This window comes from Lonchura striata, chromosome 20 (assembly GCF_050655825.1).
Source record: "Lonchura striata isolate lonStrDom1 chromosome 20, ASM5065582v1, whole genome shotgun sequence".
Taxonomy (NCBI): Eukaryota; Metazoa; Chordata; class Aves; order Passeriformes; family Estrildidae; genus Lonchura; species Lonchura striata.
Window position 1 is genome coordinate 884776 of NC_140722.1, and position 22988 is coordinate 907763.

Sequence of the window (22988 nt, forward strand, 5' to 3'; positions counted from 1 at the left end):
TAAGCAGTCCAATTTTTTTTCCCCTGGACTGTTTTTTTTCCCTTTCCCTTTCCTGAATATCATCCCAACCTGCTCTGGACTGGGACCTGGGAAACATTGAGAAACACCGAGAACCTGTGTTTTGTTATCTGCAGCAGCCATCCCCAGTGCTGGAGAGCAACCCCCAGCACCCAGACCTGGGCAATCATTCCCAAGAGAGACTCTCGGCATTTGTCATCTCTTTGGAGTGGTGAAAGAGTATTTTTGTCATCTCGTGTTGTTAATTTTCTGGTGCTGGAGAGTGTTTTGTCTGTTAAATAAACAGTTTCTTTGTCACTTCTCTCTGAGAAAATTTTGCCCAAACCAGGTGGGATGGAGGGGCCGTGAGGGTTTGTTTTCTGGGGGCTCCTTCCAGAGGTTTTTTTCCCAGATTTGCCCTAAACTAGGACACTGAGGCAAAAAAGCTCCCTGGACTGTGGCTTTTCCTTTTCTTTGGTCCTGCTCAAACCTGCTCTGGACTGAACACCAGAAGAGCACTGGCACCTCACACCTGTGGCCCAGTGGGCCTGGGCCGTGGCATTTCCAGGGCCGAAGGGGCTGATCAGAGACTGAGTGAGCCGAGCTGCAGTCCGGGGCAGGATTTTTCTGAGTTTGTCTCTCTTTTAGAGCAGCAAGAAGTTTTATTGTTTAATATTGTTAAAATTTTCTTGTTCAATAAACACTTTTTCCTGCTTTTCTCCAAAGAAGTATTTTTCTCAAACCAGTTAAAGAGAGGGTCCGATTTAATCTGCTTTCTAGAGGAACCCCTTTGAGGGTTCTCTCCCAAATTTACCTTGAACCAAGACAAATACATTTATTGGTGCTCAGTGTGGGGCCTACAGATTGACTACATCACACTACCCCAGACACAGTAAAACAAGCATTATGTACTCACAATAGTAAAAACCACCACAAGGGAGTTAAAAACCTACCCTCTACCTCATGCTAAAACCCGTAACACCATTCTAAGCATTAAAAAGCAAGTTCTTTAAAAGCATAGTACCCCTAAAAAGATTAAGTCAAACAATGAGACTCATTTCAAGAACAGCCTTATCAACACCTAAGCTAGAAAACATAGCATTAAGAAAGTATACCATATTCCCTACCATACACCAACTAAAAGCAAAATGAAAAAGTACAATAAACTGTTAAAAAACACCTTAAAAACATTAAGTAGATCTTTCAAAAATTAAGAGCAGCATCTAGCAAAAACCACCTAGTTAGTTAACACCCGAAACTCTACCAATCAAGTAAGCCCTACCCAATCTGGGCCTTTACATGTAGTAAATAAAAACAAAGTCCCAGTAGTATATGTCAAAAATTTATTTTAAAAACCCAGTGTAGATCAATTCTACCTCAAATACAAACCCATTCATAAAGTTGTCTTTGCTCAAAAACCAAGTGACACATAGTAGATAATGCAAAAATATATAAGAACACAATGTATACCTCAAAGAAATCTGATTATTAAGTGAAAACTGTTTGTAAATATCACTGTTTGCTAAATGTTATTACCATTGTCTGTGTATAACTATATATTAGATGTATAATGTATATGATTATAGAGTTAGAATATATATATTAGCTTTAGTAGTAAGCTAACAATATAGAGATAAGAGGTAGAATGTCCTAAATTAACTATATGATGTTTTTTTTCCCCAATCATCTGTTCTGTTTATGCTGAATAATAAGTTTGGCACCTTTAAGACTTGTTCCAAGAGTAAAATGGGGGGAGAAAAAACACAGAGTTTGTTTTCAGAAACTGCAATCCCTCCTCCACATTCCTGCTACTACACTATGTTGTCTGTGGACAGCCAGACAGTGAGACAAAGCTCTCCTTTGCTTTTAGTTAGTTTTAACTAGCTGAGGCAAAGAAGTTCCTTGGACTGTGGCTTTTCCTTTTCTTTGGTCCTGCTCAAACCTGCTCTGGACTGAACACCAGAAGAGCACCGTCAGCTCACACCTATAGCCCAGTGGGCCTGGCCTGGGCTGCAGCATTTCCTGTTTGTCTGTGATGACCCTCATTAGCTCATCTTCCTGCTCGGGTGGCCTGCACAGACCCCCACTATGATGTCACCAGTCCCTGACCTCCATTTAAGCCTGACTTCCTAAACTCTCAGTCAGTTCCTCATTCATCCCCAGGTGGAGCTCCATGCACTTCTGCTGGTCATTGGCATAAAGAGCAACATTGCCTCTCCTCTCCCCTGCCTGTATCCTTCCATTTCAACCCTCCAGTCACAACACATCTCCCTGCTGTTAGTAAGATCACAGCCCTGCAGGCAAATGAACAATTCTAACTGAAACGGTTCTCACTTCAGATGCCTTTGTTTTTTTCACTGTGTGAAGGGCAGAGCCTTGAAGAGTAGGAGGATTGGCCCAGGACCCATCCTTTGGGGATTCTCTGAGGGCAGAAAATGAAAGAGTCCCCAGCTCGGAGAGGCCCCAGCACAGGGAGATCACTGCAACCCAGGAGAGCCACCAAGAGTCTCACTCAGGGCCACTGTTTACAGGGCCACAAGAGATGGGCTTTAGTCACAACAGTGACTAGTGTTTCATCCTAGCCCTTCAGGTCAGCAACTTTCTTTGAATGTGGGAGAACAAGAATATTTTGCCATAAAACAAAACAAAACAAAAAACAAAACAAAAAAAAAAAAAAAAAAAAAAAAAAAAAAACAAAAAACCCAAAAAAACCCCAAAAAAACCAGGAGCTCATTGGATGGCAGCAGTTCCTGGAGCAGTTTTTCTGATAAGCTCCAGAGAAGCTGAATCCAAGGGCTGTTCAAGGCCAAGGCCTTGTGAGCATTTTTCAGATCACAGTGCAGCCCAGGCGGGGGGACGATGCACCACCATTTATTGGCATCTAACTGGTAAGAGTGGGAAAGACTGAAGTTCCATCCCCCAAAGGCTTTAACTGCATTCAGTGAGGTACAGATAGACGTTCATCCTTGGCATTACTTTCTGTCATGGGGGAAGTATCACCACTATACATTTTTCCTCATCTTGTCCCATAAACATTTCAAATAAACATTTATTGTAAGTATGAATGAGTTTCTCTAAACATTACAAGTAGAATTTTTATTTTAAATCTTATAATATAATAGGTGGTCAGAATCTTCAAGATTTGAGGCTCCCTTTTGTGAAAAATGCATATTTGATGATTGGCTTTTCGCAAATGTTGCAATGAATATTATATGTGTAATGTTAGAAAGTTATGCTGTATCAATTCTCTTATGTATTGTGTTAAGTGTAGCTTTAGGTTCCAACACAATGTTAAAATAGAGACTATGTATGTGAGGGAAGTTTTTTTTTTTAGGGATGATATACTCGCTTCGAGGAAGACCTAAATCTTCCAAATGAGAGGAATTTATGGCTTCTTATCAGAAGAAGCTAATTTCTTCAGGCCTTGCTCAGACTTGAAGACGCCAGGGGATTAAAGGAAACAGTTGACATACAACAGACAGAGTTTCTTGTTTAGAATAGAATGTATGCATAACCATAAAAGATGTATGAATATGCAACAAGTGTATTGGTTTAAGGGTGATTCCTTTGTTCACAAGTCATGCTTTTCATGACTTAGTGTCTGAGAGCATCCAGATGTCTGTAATTCTTTGTTTTTTATTGTCTTGTAATTCTCCTAACTCTAAACATTATTACTCTAATTGTATTATTATTTTTATAACCATTTTATTGTTATTAAACTTTAAAAATTTTAAAAGCCAAGTGATTGGCGTTTTTCACACTTTTGTCAAAATAACCAGAATTTAAGCTATTTGAGTTTAAAAAAAAAACGCCCAGAATATGCATTGAGTTTGAGAAGAATGATTCTTCAAAAGTCAAATGTCAACTCAATGATGGCAAATTTCTTACAATGTTCACAGAAACGTTTACCCTTTTCTGTTGCCTAATGAAAGTTGCAATATAGCAACTTAGTGATTGTCCTGAATGGTTCACCCAAAAAGGTGGATCCAAAAAGACTGACAGTAGCCAAGTTTAATTTTTATCTGTAATTTTTTATCACTCTCAAAACACAAAGAACAATTCATAAACATATATTTCTAAAACATGCTAGGAAAGCATGTTATCATGCATGGCCCTAGGACCAAAAAGAGTACATACAACACTGCTAAAATGTATTAATGCATACGGTAGTTTAAAAAATATCGTGATGAAATATAAGGTGCCAGCACTACAATATTAGAACTGCTAAAGCTAGTAATTTCTAATAGAACAACCAAGGATTAGCTTTGCATTACAAACAATTAAATCTGTCCTTAATAACAAAAAATGCACAAGCTTCTGTAATACAATCCATATTGTGAGATTCAGCTTCAGCTTTTACATGACACGGCTGATCCTCAAGGTAGACTCCATCCGACACTGAAGGTGAACATATTGTCTGTGGGGTATATCATATTCGCAGTTAACACAGCATCCATCAATCAACACAACTAATTTGAAAGCTCTTTGCTTATGCACTGAAAAAAGGCACGTTGCCATAGAGGGTTTGGTTTCTTACTGTAAAGATCACCAAAGGTAAGGAAGGAGAAACACTGGTACAAATTAATCTCATCAAACCCTTTTTAACAGATACTTCCCCCAAAATGTGCAGGGAATGGATTCCCATGTGAATCTCTAGTCAGACAGTACAGTCTGCGAGACAAAGAAAACTTCAGTGCCAGGCGTTCTTATCTTTCTTATCTCCAGACAAAATATACTGACTGAGCTGAGCAGACTCCTTGCAGCAACAGAAACCAAGGGATCATAGGGAAACCATGTAACAGCAAAAGTCTCATGACAAGGGGAGAAAAAAAAAAAAAGAAAAAAACCCCAAAGCCCCAGACTGCCTTAAGACATTGCATTGTCATCTGTTCTCCCCACCACCTCTACTACTCATGCTCCCACCAAACTGGTGCTGCCACCAAAGCTGACATATTCTGCCTATCCCCTCCCCCAGTCATTCAAGTTTTCTATCCTCGCTGAGAAAAAATTGCATGGAAAAAACCCAATGGAGAGGACAGTAAAGTGCATCATGATTGGATCATAAACTCTGGAACACAGAATAATCTTTTGAACTAATACACACACAAAACAAAAAGAGCACACACCAAAAACCAAGGAAAATAAGCCAAAAATACTAAATTTCAGAAAAAAATTGTTCTTAACGACACGTAAAACTTATCTGTGAAGGCACATAGCCACACTGAGGCATTATTTTCCTCTAGAGATCTAAGTGTCCTTCTGTCTGAGAATTTCTTGCAGTACAAGGCATTTGAGAGGCAAAACCCAGCTGATGTTGCAGGACACCCACCTCAAACAGAACAAATTGGCAACATTGTGGTGCAAACACAACAGTGACTTGGGATGAATTACACTGAGAAGCAACCTCTTGCCAGAATTCACTGGCCTGGGAGTAACACACTGATTTAATTTTCTCATTATAAAATACATTTGAGTAAACTATGTTTTAGCATAAATTTCTGTGTGTCAATAAAAACACAGTGGGTGTTGGATCAGCCTGCTTTCTCCATGATAAAAACTAGTTTTATTTTTGGCTTCTTAGATTTTGTGGTCTGAAAGGGTAGTTCTCCAGTCAAATTGCAAGTGTCAGAAAACAGACGTGCTGCATAATTTGCTCAAGACTGTACAGGAAAATGCATTTTAATCTATATCTAGTCCATGGATAACAATGGTTTCTCAGTGCTGAGTCCATTTAATGCTTTTGAGGTCAATTCCATCCTGCACCATTTCCCAGAGAGGGCTGTAAAGAAAAGGAGAAAACTGATGCACAGGACATCATCAACAACAATTAAACAGGTTTTATCAATGACACAAGGAATTAGGAGATATCTATCTGCATGTCTCGCCCTTCTGGAAGTCAGTGAGCATCAGGTGATCAGCCCTCAACTGTGTTCTCAACCAAAAATACCAGAGATGAGAGGGCAGATGCTCCACTTCATTTCCTGCTCCCACTTTCAGCATAAAGCACTGGTGTCTCTGAGACTGAACCCGAGCATTCTCCTGTCCAGATTAGTCACCAGTCTTTCAGTTTCACCAGAATAAAACAACTTACTAATACAGTAACTCAGTAATACCATCTCTTGCTTAAAATCTCCTAGGTATTGCCCTATGTACTTACCCTACTCATATTCTTTCTCTGACAAAGGCAGGATCTGGGAAAAGGTTTGGTGTCAGATTTGTTTCCTTAGAAATTTGTCACTAATGTTAAAATCAGGTTCCTAGCCACCTAGGGGACACTGTTGCTGATATAGAGAAACATCACCAGATTCTTGAAGCAAACTATTATTTTCAACTAAATAAATCAAATTCTTCCCATGATTACCATACCTAAGAAGTCTTTGTGTTCAATGAGACAGTATCTCACCTCATTTCCCTCAGCCTCTTCACGTGCTGTATGCATTTCTGCACTGTATAATCCACTTCTTCTTCTGTAGTGAAACGACCAATGCCAAATCTAAACCAAAAGAAAATTATTAAGGAACTGAATAACAAGCATATGAAGGGGGTGGAACAAATCTACCATTTATTTTTATTGGGAAAGAAAAATATTTGGAAGCATAAGGGCAGACCACACCACACACCTTATAGATGAGTGAGCCAAGTCTTCATCTGCTCCGATTGCCCGCAAAACATAGGAAGGCTCCAGAGAAGCTGATGTGCAAGCACTGGAAAAGGGTAGGCAGGGAAATGTCAGACTTTTGCTTAATCTCCTCCAACAAAGAACAGGTCACTTACCTCTTCACAACACCGTGTATCAACTTCCCCAGCCTCCTAGAAACCACAAGCAAGTAAAGTGATATTTCTGCTACTGAAGAAAAAAGAATACAAGAAGCAGGCATTATTGAGAAATGAGAGTAATAGATTAGGAGTATAAGGAAAGGAGAGAGAATACAGGTAATATACAAGAATAAACACAATGCCACACAGAGGCAGCAGGAATGCAGACTAAGAGGTAGTTGAAGTAGAGGCTGTGAAAAAAAGACAAAGACAGAAGCTGTCCAGAGAAGACAACACACCAGGAACATAAAAGGAAAAAAAAAGAAAAGACTTCACAAGCTGCTGTTTGGCAGCAGAACAAATAAATGAAAAACAGTGCATAGAGGGATCCAGAGCAAGAAGACTGTAGTTGTCAATAGAGAGAGCATAGCAGTATACAGAACTGGTTAAATGCTGTGCCTTAAGTTTTTACAGGTAGCAACATGTAGTACCAATTGGAGAGCTGTAAACAGCTCCCCAGTGCACAAAGTACACTCAAAAGAGATCTTCACATTACAGAAGTATTTGGCTTCAGGGACAGTTATGTGGAGACTTGCTCTTCCTGCTCATAGTGCCAACTAGTTTCTAATTAGGATATACTGACAGCTTTGTTCTCAAAGGTGAGAGAAGGAAAGGAGGGGCACCTTTATACTCCATTCATTTAATCATGAACATCAGGTGTGTCTTGGTAACTGAAATATTACTCGTCACTCCTGTAGTCAGGAGAGCTCCATAAAAACACATGCAATTTTCTTTCTCGCTTTTGCATTTAACACAGGAACTACACGCTGATTTAATTCAGATACGTGCCCAGCTTCACTAACTGCAATAAAAATCTGCCAAAGGACAGAAGCTGTTCAAATCTCAGTGGCCTTTGGAATGAAAGTGTCACCACTAGACATTACAGCTACTCAGATAACCAGCTTGCAAGGCTAGTAGGTAGGAATTTCTGAGTTAGTTTTTGGGGTTTTGTGGGGGGTCTTTCTGTTAGGATATTTTTGGTTGGTTTTTGTTTAGTTTTGTTTGTTGTTTTTTATTTCCAGGATAAATAAATTTGACATTCAGTTGAAATGTGTCACTTAAACACCACTGTAGAATGTAATCAATGCCAGGCTGACTCATTAACTGAATATGCAAATACAGGGCACAGAGGAAACTACTACTTAGCTTTTACCTTCATTAGCAGATGCTATTTTCTCTCAAAAATACACTGCTATCCTTCACATAGATTGCACATACCTTCCTGAAGACAGAGCCACATCTTTCAGAGCCATCAGAAGACTCTCCCCTTCCACATATGCAAAAGACAAATTGATACATCCTACATACAAATAAATAAAATAGAAAAAAGAATCCATCAACTGAAATCTCAGGCAAATTGTTCCCTGCAAGGCAGGATTTGCATCATGTCCTCAAGTGCATTAGTCAGCCATGGCCATTAACACCAAGGGGCCAGACAGGACTAACAGGCTGAGAATTTTGCTTGAGTTACCTGGATAGCAATGCTCTTGATCTCCATTCATCACCACATCAGGAACTTCACTCATTATTTTTGTAACCAGTCGTTCTGCCAATTGTGAGATTCGCTTATGGTCATACTAACAGAAAATCCAGAAAAGACACAAATTATAAACAGTGTACAGTCAGACCTCACTCAAACTGCATAGTATCACCAGCTGCAAGCAGAATTAAGTAACTGGGTTTGGCCAGACAAGGGAATGAACACAGCTAAAACTTAAACTGTCAAACTTTGCCTGCTCTAGACACTGTTTTAAAAGAGAATATCCCTTTGGCTCCCAGCTAGCTCAGTCTTGACAAATGTTTCAAACTGTTCAGAAAGATCTACCTACACAAGCTGCCAAACTGACTTTCATAGCAGCACTGAGTTCTTTGGATTTAAAGACAAGTTAGACAGTGCAGAAGACAATGCATTTTGCATACAAGAAAGGGTACCTACTACAACAAGTGTCTCTTCTTTCTCAGGAACTCTCTAACTGTACCACAGAAAGACATGGACTTGCAAATGACATGAATTCAGCTTTTACAATAAGTAACCTGCATGGTGAGAACTGCCCATGTGCACTGTTTTGTTCTGGGCTGAAAAATGAGGTCACTTATACCAAGAAAGTAGTAAGGTCTGGGATCAGCTTTGGCACACAGGACTGGCCACATGCACATATGCAATTCATGCTTCTTTAACCTTGAAAAACTTAAGAGAAAACCAGGCTAGCTTCAACACCAGTTGGTTTTAAAATGCCATAACTCTGCCAGGCAAGGAGAAGAATCCAGATCTGAGGTTTGTGCAGAATTCAGACTCTGCAGGCTCCCTAGACTCAACTTCCATAACCACACAGCTCAAATGGTGGAATTCTGCCTGTCTCCTGGAAAAAAGCCTGATCCTTAGGTGCAGATATCTGGCCTATGCATCCCATTGTAACTGTAAGTATTTTTTATATTATAGCTGTAAGGAAGGCATTGACGCCCACAAACCAGTGTAGCAGCATACAGAGGCTCAAACACCAGACCTAGCAAGTAAACTTTACTGTCCAAGCTAGGAAGAAAAAGAAAATAAATTCTTAGTTGCAAAGTTGTAGTAAACTTGAACTTATACTTAATAGGTACAATACATAGACTGGGAAGTCTTATTTTTTCAATATACATTACATAAACATGACAGCCATTTCAAAGATTTGCTAATACACATATGCACAACGGAGAAGTAAATACAACACATAAAAGCCATATTTTACTAAAACTGACTGTCAATTATAGCCTTGCTGCAGAAAACTATGACTTCAAGAAAAAAGAAACTTTAGAACGAACTTACAATTACCCAAAAACATCCCTTAAATTCTCAAAACGTTCACTTAATGCTAAAACATGAGAATCAAATTTAATTCAGTTACAGGGATGCAAAAAGACCTAAGAAATCCAATACTTAAATGGCGTTGTTACACTACTTTCTGGAACTCAGGACAAATATCTTGTTGTACATACCTCCATCTCTTGCTGCGCCACTTCACATGCTGCCCCCAGTCCCACTGCTAGAGGTGTGGGCACAGTCCCAGACCGCAGTCCTCTCTCCTGGCCTCCCCCACTCTGCAGGGGCTCTAGCCTGACGCGTGGTCGACGGCGAACATAGAGAGCACCAACCCCTTGGAAGCAAGGAAGTTGTTTTACCATATGCCCAGAGTTTTGAAATTATGAACAGGGACTCTAATCTTTGGTAACATTCCTTATTTCCAGAGCAAACACACATGTGAACACTTAACTGGAGAAAAATAAAGCAAACAAGTTCAGTATTATTTTCTAGGAAATTATGTTTGTCTCCAGTAACCATGTTAAGGCTCACAGAACCAAATTTTCATGTCGTCAAGTGCCCTGGTACACTTAAGGAGTGACTGTCACCACAGGAAGGACAGGTGCAACTTCCAAACATAACAAATAGTGAAAATTTATGTCTGTCATCTGTCCAAAATTACTAGTTGAAAACTTAGTCCTTGTCCAGAGATAATGTCTTCAGATTTCAGCAGAACTCATACAGAAAAAAAAAAAACTTGTTGAAAAATAAGACTTTTGTCTTTTGTTTCCAAATAGGATATAGCATACAGTAAACCTGATTTCTAGTTCTCTTAATACCCACTGTCACAAACCAAATTGACAGAATAGCTGGATTTTTAGTATTTGTCAGTCAACCAGAAAATGCATAGCTGGATACTTAACCCTATTCTGCAAAGAAAATGCACAAATGGAGTTGGGGGAATGGAGCCACTGGAAGCAGAAAAGAATCAAAAATCACCAGTCAGTTACCTTTTGGTCTCCTTTCAAATCACACTCTGGTCTAAACTTTGCCCTATAACCAAGTGATTTCATTTCAATAATTTGGGCATTAATTCTGCTTCACACCAAGCAGATGAGTCCTGAAAAACCTACTGCTGCAATGCTGCCACCATCATACAGCACTGTTTCTTGCTTCAGTGAAGCCACCTTAACCCATCTAGCATTGACAATCCACTTACTGCATCTCTATGGTGGCAGCAGTGCCTGAGCTACTCTGAAGTCTGTCCAACACCATTCAGAACAGTTTTCTACAGCTCAAGTAAATGACGCTATGGGTTTGACTTCACACCTTGTATAGTTACCTTAAGATAGGTATGGAAACAACAATTCCCTATAAAGCACTTCAGTGAGTACCTTTAGGCCCATAAATTTTATGGCCACTGATGCTCATTAGGTCAATTTTCATGTTGTTGACATCCATAGGTATTTTACCAATCGCTTGTGCAGCATCCGTGTGGAAGAAAACCTTATGTGCACGGCAGATCTCACCTGTAATAAAAACACCAAACTAAAATCAGTTTACCTTAACTAATTGCTATGATCCCAAAGATTCTAGCAATGGATCTAAAGCATAACTGAATCTAAATGAACAGCAAGTTATTGAGGTATCTGAGGTGACAAAGGTAGAAATGGGGGCTGTGATATTTCTTTTACAGTGAAGCGGCTAAAGCTGAGCAGGGGCTGCTGTATCTTGATGCCTTGGCACGGGTTTAGACAGGTAAGACTACAGTGAATTTCTTCAGTTGAGAAGTTCAGAAGTCTTCTACTGTTAAGAACTGAGATTATTTCCAAACATACAAGTAACAAGTTTAAGAAGAAGTGGTTGCATGAAATATCAAAGTCTCCACACAGAAATGACTCCACAGTTGGAAAAAATGGTTTTTTCTTAGTTCTTTTTCTTTTCAATGTCCAGTACAAGCCAGACTTCCTTTCAAGTTTGTACTTGACATGTATTTTTATGTAATTCCCTCTATTTTCCAAGTTTTCCAACATTCAGCTTCAAAAACATTCTCAGAATTGTCACACACACTTATTACCACCACATGAAGTCAGTTGAGCCTGTAACCAGGCTAAAATATATGAAAAAATAATGTATTGTTCATGGGCAGTAAATGTAACTATTACTTATTTGTGTCATCAAAAAAATCACAACACATCTTCCACAGAATCTGCACAGCTGCATCCAAGACCTCTCCTCTGCACAAGAGGTTCAACATGGTACTTCACAGGATAAGTAACCCCCTTGTAGTCCAGCAAGGTCAGGCCACAGGCAATAGCAGGCCACAGGCCACACTGTCACAGGGCCTCAGGCTCCCTCTGCAAGGCCTCAGGCCTGACCTGTTGGACGTTCAAGGTGTTATGAGAATATACAAGGGAAACTAGAGCTGGCATCAGCTGTCTCTGGCATTTAAACACGGGACCATTACTATGGGATCTTGACAATATAAGCACAGGGGGAAAATAAGAATCCTTGGGCCTATAAGCAACTCACTGATGGTCAAATGCTTGTCAATGAAGAAACAGAACCAATCTTGAAAAACCTTGGCAAAAATGCTGCTTTGAGCTTAATGAAGAAGGAAATAAATGCAGCAGCTAAGCAAGAAAACCAGGTACACAACAAGATGCCTGCCACAGACTAAGAAAACAATACCCTATGGAGCATGTACTCTAGAGCAGAGCCAAAGCCAAAATATTATCTAAAAACTCAAACATCTTACGAAACAGTATCTTGAATATGAAGATGTGCTGGTTTTGGCTGGGGTAGAGCTAACTTTCTTCACAATGGCTAGTATAGGTCTGTTCTGGATTTGTGATGAACACAGGGGTAGTAATAGATGTTTCTGATATTGCTGACCAGGACTTGCACAGAGCCTAAGCTTCTTCTGCCCACCGTATGGCCATGCTGGCAAGGGGGCTTGGGGTATGTGAGAGGCTGGGAGGAGACACACTCAGGACAGGTGACTGAAACTTACCAAAGGGATATTTCAGACCGTATGACATATGCTGTACACTTTCAGTGGAAAGTGGGAGAAAGAAGGTGGTTGGGGGAGACATTTGGAGTGATGCTGTTTGTCTTCCCAAGTGACCACTTCATGGGATGGGGCCCTGCTCTCCTGGATGTAGATGAACACTTGCCTGCCCATGGGAAGCAGTGTAGAATTCTTTGTTTTTTGCTTGTGTGCATGGGTTTTGCTTTCCATATTAAACTGTCTTTATCTCAATCCATGAGGTTTCTAGCTTTTACCATTCCAATTGTCTCCCTGATCTTGCTGTTGGGGGGAGTGAGTGAATGGCTGCAAGGTGCTTGGTTGCCAGCTGGAGTGAAGCCAGGTCAGAAAGGGTATGTGTATATGTTTTGCTACTGTCACAGGAAACTATCAACAAATCATCTGGAATCCAGAGATCTGGAGGATCATCAGGGAGGCACCTGCTCACCCTGCTCACTCCAACAACCATGGTTCTCCAGGGTCTCCCTTCATCTGTTCTGAGGTCCCTGTCATTCCACCTGCTGGCTCAAAGACTGGCTCTCCCTTTCCCTACCTCCTGTTCCAGAAGTGTAGCTCTTCAGTGGGCTTTTGGCCTACAAAGCAATTGTTCATTACTATATACAACAATACTGGGGGAAGGATTGTCCAAGTGTGGTGCTCACCATCCTCTCCTACTCCAAATGCACATTTCTCCTCTTAAAACACTACATGTGCTCAATAAGTCATTATAGTATATAAGCTCAATTTTGACCAGTTATTCTGTACAATTTTTTCATCCATCATATAATCTAATGAATTGCAGCTGATCTGTCCACAGCAATGATTGCTGAAATGCTCACCATAAAGGTACTGAATTTCATTCTCATTTCCCTTTTGAAATCAGTTTTTATTTGGGACAGCAGTATTATTTATTTATATTACATTTTTTTATTTCAAAATATTTATGTTATGATTTTTTCCTTATCTATGTTACACCTAATCATTTGCATCAGTACCATTTGTGGAGGAAAACATTATCTAAAATGAAGCAGAAGCAATTTTAGCTGACATGCAGAAGCCACAGTGTACTTACCAATGTCATGAATTGGCTGCTTTACTCCTATTTCATTATTTACAGTCATTACAGAAACCAAACTTGTATCGGGCTGGAATGCAGCCTCCAGCTCCTGGTCAAAGATTCAGAAGGACAAAAGTTGTGACTAACAGAGAAGCAGGATTCCTATGCACATCTTCAATTTACCAGCAACTCAACCACTAGTTCCTCATTTGTAATAAACACCTGGGTTTCTGACAAACAGCCCTGGAGAGAACACTAATTCATGTGAACATTAAATGCCTGTGGGAAGAGGAGCAAATCAATTGTGTTTCTGCATGTCCTAACCCTTCAACGAACCTGGCACCCCACTTGATTGCATCAAATCTCAACAGGCTTTGCTATATCCCATAAATATCTCTGAACTATTTTCTTTAATGAATTAACCACTCACAGAACAGCTTAAGCCTCCTCTAGCCAAGGTGAGGTTGACTTTAAAGGAACTGCTTTTTGTACAAAAGTCACATCACACCTGCAGCAACATGCTCAGAAAACACAACTCATTGCTGTGCCCACAGGCTGATCCCTCAGTCCCATCACACACACCACCACTCTCCATGGCAGGTGAGCAACTGGGAATAAAACTGTTGCTGCCCTGTGCTACAGGACATCAATGATTAACTAAAACCATACAACTTCTAAATTTTAGGGCTGCAGCCAGTACATACAGAAGGGATGGCTCATGGACAGCCATAGGAAGTACTGTAATCACTGAAACAACAGCTCAAGTACTGGGCTCCTTATAACGTACTCATCAGCTCCACCTGCACAGCAGCAGCTGAACAGTGGGAGAGGAGGTGGACGTTCTGGTTGAGAAAAAGTGTAGGACTTTAGACAGAACACAAAATCCTTCTCCAGATATGACAGATTTGACTATGATTCTCATTCTACTTTGTGATATTTAGTATCCTTTCTTCTTTTTCATCCAGAGGACACAAGGTTTTGAGCATCAATTTGAAGCAAAAACCTCTTCTTTTTTGTTTCTGTCAGTAACAACCTACCTTCAGATCTATGAGCCCACTTTTTTTAACAGGTAGATACGTGATGTGAAAACCTTCTGTTTCCAGGGAACGACAAGAATCCAACACACACTTGTGCTCTGTTTGCGTAGTAATGATATGCTTTTTTCTGGATTTATAGAACCTTGCAACACCCTGTCAGGCACAGTCCATGAAAAAGAAATTAGCCACTGAAGAAAGCAGGCATTACACAGTATAACTGGAAATAAGAAATTACTACTTAGATATAGTTCATTTATATTTTCCCTGTTTGACCCAAGTTATGAATCTAGAAGGTACTGACACATAATCCACACCTGCTTTTCAAAGCATCTTACTTCTCAAAAACTCTGTAAAAATGTTTATTGCTGTTAAGTGTAGAAGTCATTAACCAAAGCATTTTTTTGAAAATTTTTGCAGTGGAGTCATAAACACTGAAAGGCTGAACAACTACGTACTACGTACACAACGTAGTCTTCATCAGAAAAAAGTTTCTAATCCACGTGTCTACTATACTTCACAATAAAGATTTTAATTACATAAGCAGAAGGAATGTATTTAGTGCATTCGAGACAAACATCAAATATTTTACACTGCCTTCAAAATCATGTCCCGGGCACCAAATCACTCATCCATGTATTTCGTCCACATATGTAACAGACTATCACAAAAAGTAAATCCAGAAATGAAAATATGTTTTACTCCAACATATTAACATTTAAATTGTTGAGAGATGCATACAGTTCTTAAATACATAATTATAATAAATAAGAATCAGTATAACCTTTTTACCTTAATTGCCATATTATTGGATTCTGTTGCACCACTGGTAAATATAATTTCCCGTGAATCAGCTCCGATTAAATCTGCAACTTGCTGTTTAAAAAGAAATACAAATTTGACTTGTTAAGAAAACATACAATAAATTCACTACAGCAAAATACATGTGAAATGTTTTCAAGAATACTCCCTTGAACTTCAAAGGATTACAGCTGGTACCTAATAAAGTTATGCTAAGAATAGTCTAAATATCTGAATTATAAAACACACAAGGAATCCACAGTCATTAGAAGTGTATTAAGCGTTAACCTGTTATAACACAGATAAAAGCTTAAGTGGACAAAAACCCCTTATATGTTACTTCAAAAAAAAAACCAAACATCCTTGCCTAAGATTAGAAGAATGATAAGATATGTAGTCCAATGACTGCAGCAACATGCTAGTGACTTCAGGAAACCAATAATACTGCGGCACTTAAAGTGTTGGTTTCTGCCATTTCAGTTATTCTAATCTCACTGTTGGAGCAAGTGCCAGCTTCTGCACCTGGAACTGGAGAGCCCTGGGAGTCCAGACAGACTGAGGAACAAGAGGCTGGAGACCAGCACCACAGAAAGAGACCTGGAAGTTTGGACTGAGGGCGAGTGGAACAGGAGCCAGCAGGGCCCCAGCAGCCCCAAGGGCCAGCCCTGTCCTGGGGGACATCAGGCCCAGCACTGCCGGCTGAGCAAGAGGGCGACCGTCCTGCTCTGCTCTGCACTGGGGAGGCCTCACCTCGAGTCCTGGGGGCAGTCTGGGGCAAACCTATATCAGGATATTAAGTTATTAGAGAACATCCAGAGGGCCATGAAATGGTTAAGGGCCTAGAGGAGAGTCTGTAAAACAAACAGCTGAGATCACTTGATTCTTTCAGTCTGAAGAAGAGGAAACTGAGGTCAGACCTCACTGGGGACTGCAGCTTCCTCATGAGGGGCATCAGAGAGGCAGCTCTCTGCTCTCTGTGACCAACGACAGAGCTTGAGGGAACAGATAGAGCTGTGTCAAGGAAGTGTAGGCTGGATATTAGGAAAAAAAGTTTATTACCCAGAAGGTGGTCAGGCACTGGAACAGGCTCCCCAAGGAAGTGGTTACAGCCTTAAGCCTGCCATAGTTCAAGGACTGTTTGGACAATGCTCTCAGGTACATGGTGCGATTGTTGGGGCATCCCATGCAGGCCAGGGTTGGAATTGATGATCCTTGTGGGTCCCTTCCAATTTGAAGTATTCTATGAGTCTATCTTTTCCTGCAATAAATCTACTGAAGTATAGCTAAGCAAAGAGGAAGCTGCTAAATCCAGCCCACAGAAAACAGGGGTTTTTTTCTTCCTTTTTCTGTTAGGTTCTTTTGACCCTGATTTTCCTCAGCAGCAAGAAAACCAACACAACTGTGAAGAGACAAAGACTCACCTGCCTCGCTTTCTCCATGGCAGCCTCGCTCTCCCAGCCGTAGGCATGGGTCCTGGAGTGGGGGTTGCCATAGTAGGCTGTCAGGTATGGAAGCATGCTGTCCAGGACTCTGGGATCCTATGGAACACAAACCAGCCAGCCTTAGAAAAGGAGAAGTGAAACTATATCTGCTCTCTCTGGGCATGCCCCCTTGCCAACAGGATCAGCAGCACTTGTGTTATAGTGTCTTGCTTTAGCTTAGGCCTGACCTTGAAAACTTGAGGCTATTACATGTTACGTGTAACACAAGTATTCAGCAGTTATGTTCTGTGCATGTAACCCTGATCTGCACCAAAGGTTAAAGAACAACATAATTTGAGAAAAAAGAATCACAGACCTGTTTGGGTTGGAAAATACTTTAAAGCTTATCTTGTTCCACGTCCCTGCCATGGACAGGGACACACCTTCCACTAAGTCAGGTCGCTCCAAGCCCCATCCAACCTGGCCTTTCTTCTGAGCGGAAAAAATACAAGGTCTTCAAATGTTAACAAAAATGTCAGATCAGTATTTTGGATGAATTCACTTCCTGCTTCTCTCAACTGTCTCCACTCCCGCAGGGGTCGGTGCGAGCCCCTTAGTGGCTCCGCCACGCTGCCGCCCTGCAGACTGCCCATCCAGGGAGCTGCCCCAGTGTAGCTACAGCCCTTCCGGAGGATGCCTGGCCTGCCCTGTGGTGACAGGAACAGCCTGTGTCGCTACAGGCAGCGCCGAACGCCGCCTCTGACCCCCACGGCGGCTCGGGACGCACGCGACCGCTCGGGCAAGAGAACCAGGAGTGTGGGGACCCCCCTCCGCTTCCCATGCTCGGTACGGCCCTTACCAGCGGGGTAGTGGCCTGGACATCCATGTAAAGCGGCCGAGGAGCACCGCCGCCATCGCTTTTTCGCCCTGAGGGGAGAAGAGGGGGAAAGCTGATGTCAGGGGCCGGCAGGAGCGGGGGAGCTGTCCCTTCCCGGACAGGAGCTCTGCCAGACTGCGGCCTTACCCGGACCCGGTCCCGGTCCCGGTCCCCCCGCTCGGAGCCGCCGCGGGGCTCGTTCGCCCCTCAGGGCCGCCAAGCGCCGCCACAGCAGCATAGCGCCCGACGGACAGAGCGCGGCCGTGCCCGCCTCCTCCGGTACGTCACGGCGACCGCCGGAAGCGGGGCCTCAGACAGACGGAGGCGAGGTGCGGCCTAGTGAGGTACGGGTGGAGCAGGGACCCGGGAACGGGAACGGGGCGGGGCGGGGCGCTGGTGAGATAAAGCGAGTGCTGAGGACCCAGTTCGCCCACGAGAACTCTTCCGCCTCGCAACGGCGATAGCCGCCGTTCCCGCGGAGTCCACGGCCTGAGCCTGTGCACTAAATTCTCAGCCTCGCCCCGGTCTCCGTTAGGGTGAGTTCACTGCCCGCTCCTCTGCCTCCGGGACCAGTGGCCAGCGGGATCGTCGGTCCAGCAGCGGAGGCTCCATCTCAGGTGCCGGGTGCACTGCTCCCTAGGGACTGAGAGCACACAGGGTGAGGTCCGAAACAGCCTCGGCAGCCACGGCGGCGCTCGCAGGAGCTTGTTGAGGGAAAACAAGGCCGTCGTTCCCTCCTTGTCCTTCCTACTTAACAGGCAAGGAAACAAGCCTGGGAGCCAGCACAACCTCCAGAGCTGCATGCGCGAGAAGCTCTGAGCTGCACAGCCTGGCCTGCCAGCCCATTTTGGTTATGGAAGTCTGTTAGATAAAGCAGTAAATCGATGTGCGTATTGTCCTTTCTTTTTTAGATGCCTGTGACCGTGGGCCCATATGGGCAGTCGCAGCCCAGCTGCTTTGACAGAATAAAGATGGGTTTCATGATGGGCTTTGCAGTGGGCATGGCTGCAGGAGCGCTGTTCGGCACATTTTCCTGCCTCAGGTACGCCAAGGAAATGTCTTCCACAGACAAGTGGTGACAGGGTGATAGCCAGAGAGAAGGGTCATGTTATGGGGTTGGGAAGGGATTGGATCTAGTCCTGCGCCAGCCCCAAGAGTGGAACTTCATGACTCAACTACTGCAGTAAGCCCCTGGCCTACAATATGTGAGTCTGGTGCTGGCAGGGCATCACCTCTGGGTGCCCTGCATGAAGGGAGGTCACAGTTTCACACACCTTTTCTTGCCTCATGTAAGGGAGGTTAATTGGGAAGCTGAGGCTGTGGAGGATCACCTCCAGGAGGAACCAGATGAATTGTCTTTGCAGATACATGTTCTGCCCTCTCCTGGCCCTAAAGCTTTCTGGGGTGCTCTGTAGGCTCTCAGTGTCTGTATCGTGGTCCCTTTGTGTGTCCCATGCCCTGTACAGAAGCAGTTACCAAACTGACCCCGAGTGTGAATGGCAGGAGTATGGGTAGACTCATGGCTGGCATTGGCACAGTCCCACTGTGCACTGGAGAAGGACAATATTCCATCTTCCCCTAGGACTCAGCATGCTTACATGAAAAGAAGCTGTGTTTGTAGCTCCGTGTTTGCTCTGGTACTGCTGACTGGCTTTGCACATCATCTATGACAAAGAATCACTGAAGTCAGCTCTTTCATACTTCACAGAACTCTTGCTGTTTGATGTTTTTTACCTGTGATTAAACATAGGAGATGATTTGATAGTGCGGTGAAGGAGGAAAAGGCACAAATCTTAATCCAATGGGAGTTTGAAGTTTTCTAATCTCTCTCAGTTCCCAGAGGGTAAGCAGCATGATGCTGGCAGAAAATACATATTAAGGGCATTTAGAAGAACTAGTGACAGTGGTTCTGCCATACTTGAATGACACAGCTACAGTACTTCTGCTGCTCCATTTTTGAAGGAAAATCTCAAGTTTTAAGAACGAAGTGCATGAAATTCCTTAGACCCTAAAGTCACTGCAGTGTTTAAAAGTCAAATATTACAAAAGCTTCTTGAGACAGAATTCTTTTTGTTTTAGTCTGACCTTCAGTAAGGGAAAAATGGAGAACAGAAACATCTTTTGAAGTTTCTAGGCCTTTCTGGTGTCTCATACTAAAAACAGAGTCAGTAATAAATAGAAAGTTCATTTTAAATTTGTGATATTAAAAATACTGCCACTGCAGCTAGAGAGGATGGCAGTACAACAGCTCAGACAACTCTTTCTGTACTCTGGAAAGCAAAATACTTGGACAGCATTTTTTTTACTGTATTAAGGGTATTTGGGAGACCAGATGCACAGCTGTTCCTGCTAAAGTATAGCAGGAAAGTTTTATTTCAGGAAAAAATACATACGGGCCACGTGAGTTGAGGGCCACCCAAGAGCCCCTGCAGTAGCCCAGGGCACTGTAGCCAGTCTTTGGGGAGGCAGCTGTACAATTGCACAGATTTAGACTGAAGAAGTGTTCAATTTGCAACCATTAGCTGATTGTCTCAGATGTTTTCTGCTGTATGTCTGTGAACCTGTCATATTTCATCTTTTATATAATCCCTGTGATTTTCTTTATCACAGGATTGGCATGAGAGGACGAGAGCTGATGGGTGGAGTTGGCAAAACGATGATGCAAAGCGGTGGGACATTTGGGACATTCATGGCCATTGGTATGGGAATACGCTGCTAATCTGGAGCTTGGGATTTATCTCAGTCCCCCCATCCAGCCATTCCTCTACTGTACAATAATAAAATCTTTAGATACTTGGAAGTGAGAGCTCTTAATGAAACAGCAGTCCTACCCTCTGTGCTCTGCAGATTGTAAGCATGCTTTTTACAAAATTTCTACTTTCTTCCCATCATTTTCTCCCAAAACAATGAGAATTAGTAATAATTTTTATTATATTTAAGTTCCTGTTTTACGGATATAAGTACACCACACAAGTTTCTCCCATTGGTATATGGTCAGCTCACATTGCTGATGTGGATGTGGAGCTGCTGCTCCTTCATGTGTTCCTGAGTCTAGGAAAGTTAGATGATGTGTACCTTCAGATGAATTACCAAATTTCTGTCCTCTTGAAAATATAGGTGGGTTGAAGCTGGTCCATTTCTGAGTTCCAAGTGTCATGGGGCAGATGCTCTCAACAGAGGAAGGGACCCCAGGATTCAGGCAGCTCCCGTAAGAGCTGTGCTCCCAGAAACAAAGCCTTTTCTTTAATTCAAGGTGGCCAAGACTAACCTAGGAAATCCCTCCATTACTTGCCTTTTGAAATAAGGCCTCTTTCTGCTCCTCCTTTAGTTCCATGTAAGGAAGACTTGAGCAACAGCACTACCTCAACTGGCACCTGTACAACCTGGACCTGGTACAAGTGCCTTTCCCCCAGTTTTTAAGGCAGAAAAACAAATTCACCACATAAAGCCTGTTCTCATATGAAGCATACCTAGAGAGCCAGCTCTGCTTCTTCAGTTGTGTTACTATTCCCAGGATCCTGTTATATTCCCAGGCCCTCTCCACCTTTGCCTTTTGCTTGCTCCCAGTTCTTTGATTAAGGACAGGCCCTTGCCCCACTGCAGCTCAAGGACAACTAACAGCCCTGAAGGCTGCAGAGCAGGTCCTCCCCCCACAATACTACAGGAATTGCTGCCTGCCCCACCTCTACCCACTCCCGAGGAATGTTCTGTTCTCCCTACTTTCTCTCCCTTGGTCTTTTCTTAGTGGTTAAGGAGGTCAGGAAGATGGAACAGGGGTAGAAAAGGCAAAGCACAGGGGCAAGTTCCCTCTAGAAACCAGATTTAAAGCAAACAAAACTGACTCCTCCAGCCCTGGGACTCTCAACTGTTTCTGAAGGATGGGAGTGGAGGTGGGCAGGAGGGGTTTGTCTCTGGAATGAACTCTAAGTGTGCCTGAGGAGGGTAAGAGTTGTGCCAGATCCTCAGCAACCATGGCCACACTGCACAAAGGGCCGGGAACAGCTTCTGCATGTACTCTCTGAGCACATGATATCCCATGGCGTACCAGCATACTGGGCACTGCACAGCATCTGTGACTCACCTCCAGGCCTAAGCACACACTGCCTAAAGTCAGAGTGGAAGAGCAGAGAAATAGAGCTTCATGAAGGCCTTTTTAAGAGAATTTTATTTGAGTGGTTCTTACAAAGATTGTTGCAATATGAAAGTCTTTGATAGAAATATCAAGCTGTCTTGTCAAACACACTGAAGTAACCCAAAAATATATTTCAGAGCTCACAGAGCTTAAAAAGAGCAAAGATTATATGCAACCAGAACAAAACACATTTCTGTATTTCCTACCCATTTTCAGACTTGGCTGAAATCCTCCAGCTCTGCCCCACTGCACACGTGGAAACTTATCTGGAAATGCAGAGATGTTTTGTTTGGAAACTTAGACACACCTCACAGTATTTACAAAGAAACTTATACAGATACAATAATCAAAAGTTACTATCAAGAAATAAAACCCTCCAATCCTCCTATTACCAATTATTCAGCACAAAGCAAGCTGAGTAGCTGTCTGCAGTCAGCATTCGGTAACTTTTTTGATTTTCCATTTATACAAAACCACTAAATATGTCCCTTCATCCAGTCTCTCTCAGATACTACCCTTGAGCAGATCACCCACATTTAGTGAAATGTAAAATGCCTTTGCTGCATTAAAAGAAAGACTCATGAAACATTAAAAATGTCATTGTGTCCCATCTGCCTTTTACAGAGTACTTGTTATCTGTGAGCTATTTCTCAGTTCCTACGGATCACCTTTGTCAATGTACAAGAATTACAAGGCAGAACAAGAAGTCAACAGCTTTGTATACAGTGGAAATGCTAGTAAGGGAGAATGAACACACTGCATTTCTGCTTACTTCATTTTATTTTTAAAGATAGCAGGAAGTGTACACAAAATGACATTAAATCCTTTCCTTTAGTTTTATCTAAATAAAAGGTAACTCAATCTTCCTCCAAAAAATACCTATGTACAAAACTGACTAAATTAATCTTCATCGTCGAACAGGAACCAGTAGTTGGGTTGCAGTCATAGAGTCTGGGAAAAGGCTGTGGTATGTTGGAAGAGGTACATACGCTGCTGTAATCATTTTACCTAATCACAAGAGGGAAAAAAGTAAACATCAGTGTCTG

General features: G+C 42.3%; 3 protein-coding genes across 12 annotated transcripts in view; 1 reads left to right on the plus strand and 2 right to left on the minus strand.

Annotated features, from left to right (window-relative positions):
• Positions 1-4003: 4003 nt before the first annotated feature.
• NFS1 (NFS1 cysteine desulfurase) lies at positions 4004-18093 on the minus strand. 2 transcript variants are annotated; one of them, XM_021536662.4, is made up of 13 exons: positions 17958-18093; positions 17793-17860; positions 16934-17050; positions 15504-15587; positions 14715-14867; positions 13693-13786; positions 10987-11121; positions 9790-9947; positions 8285-8390; positions 8032-8113; positions 6618-6701; positions 6401-6490; positions 4004-5776 (listed from the first exon to the last, which is right to left on the minus strand). In XM_021536662.4, the coding sequence occupies exons 1-13, from the start codon at positions 18046-18048 to the stop codon at positions 5713-5715; spliced, it is 1326 nt and encodes a 441-aa protein (XP_021392337.2). In that variant the 5' UTR covers positions 18049-18093; the 3' UTR covers positions 4004-5712. The 2 variants fall into 2 exon arrangements, with proteins under 2 accessions (XP_021392337.2, XP_085413825.1); XM_085557699.1 differs by having other exon boundaries at positions 17964-18063.
• A 12-nt stretch (positions 18094-18105) lies between these two features.
• On the plus strand, positions 18106-20610 carry ROMO1 (reactive oxygen species modulator 1). Of its 5 annotated transcripts, none has more exons than XM_021536673.4 (3): positions 18106-18139; positions 18722-18852; positions 20421-20610. In XM_021536673.4, exons 2-3 carry the CDS (start codon positions 18722-18724, stop codon positions 20527-20529), a joined length of 240 nt encoding a protein of 79 aa, XP_021392348.1. In that variant the 5' UTR covers positions 18106-18139; the 3' UTR covers positions 20530-20610. The 5 variants fall into 5 exon arrangements, with proteins under 5 accessions (XP_021392348.1, XP_021392350.1, XP_021392349.1 ...); XM_021536675.4 differs by having other exon boundaries at positions 18123-18568; XM_021536674.4 differs by having other exon boundaries at positions 18123-18468.
• Positions 20611-21957: 1347 nt separating this feature from the next.
• The window catches only part of RBM39 (RNA binding motif protein 39), a 30769-nt gene continuing 29738 nt past the window's right edge, over positions 21958-22988 (minus strand). For all 5 annotated transcript variants that reach the window (XR_014949600.1, XR_014949598.1, XM_021536661.4 and 2 more), the window contains one exon: positions 21958-22950. Coding sequence is in view for 3 of the 5 variants with exons in the window: in XM_021536661.4 (XP_021392336.1) it covers positions 22850-22950 (101 nt within the window). In the remaining 2 variants the exon portion in view is untranslated. The remainder of the gene's footprint in view (positions 22951-22988) is intronic.

Bases quoted from the DNA above. Each gene is read 5' to 3' on its own strand.
- NFS1 (XM_021536662.4), bottom strand. From the start codon at position 18,048: ATGCTGCTGTGGCGGCGCTTGGCGGCCCTGAGGGGCGAACGAGCCCCG. The intron at 11,122-13,692 runs GTAAGTACACTG...TTTTTATTACAG, and splicing joins GCAGCCAATTCATGACATTG to GTGAGATCTGCCGTGCACAT. The intron at 8,391-9,789 runs GTATGTACAACA...ATTTTCTGTTAG, and splicing joins TGGCGCAGCAAGAGATGGAG to TATGACCATAAGCGAATCTC.
- ROMO1 (XM_021536673.4), top strand. From the start codon at position 18,722: ATGCCTGTGACCGTGGGCCCATATGGGCAGTCGCAGCCCAGCTGCTTT. The intron at 18,853-20,420 runs GTACGCCAAGGA...TCTTTATCACAG, and splicing joins GGCACATTTTCCTGCCTCAG to GATTGGCATGAGAGGACGAG.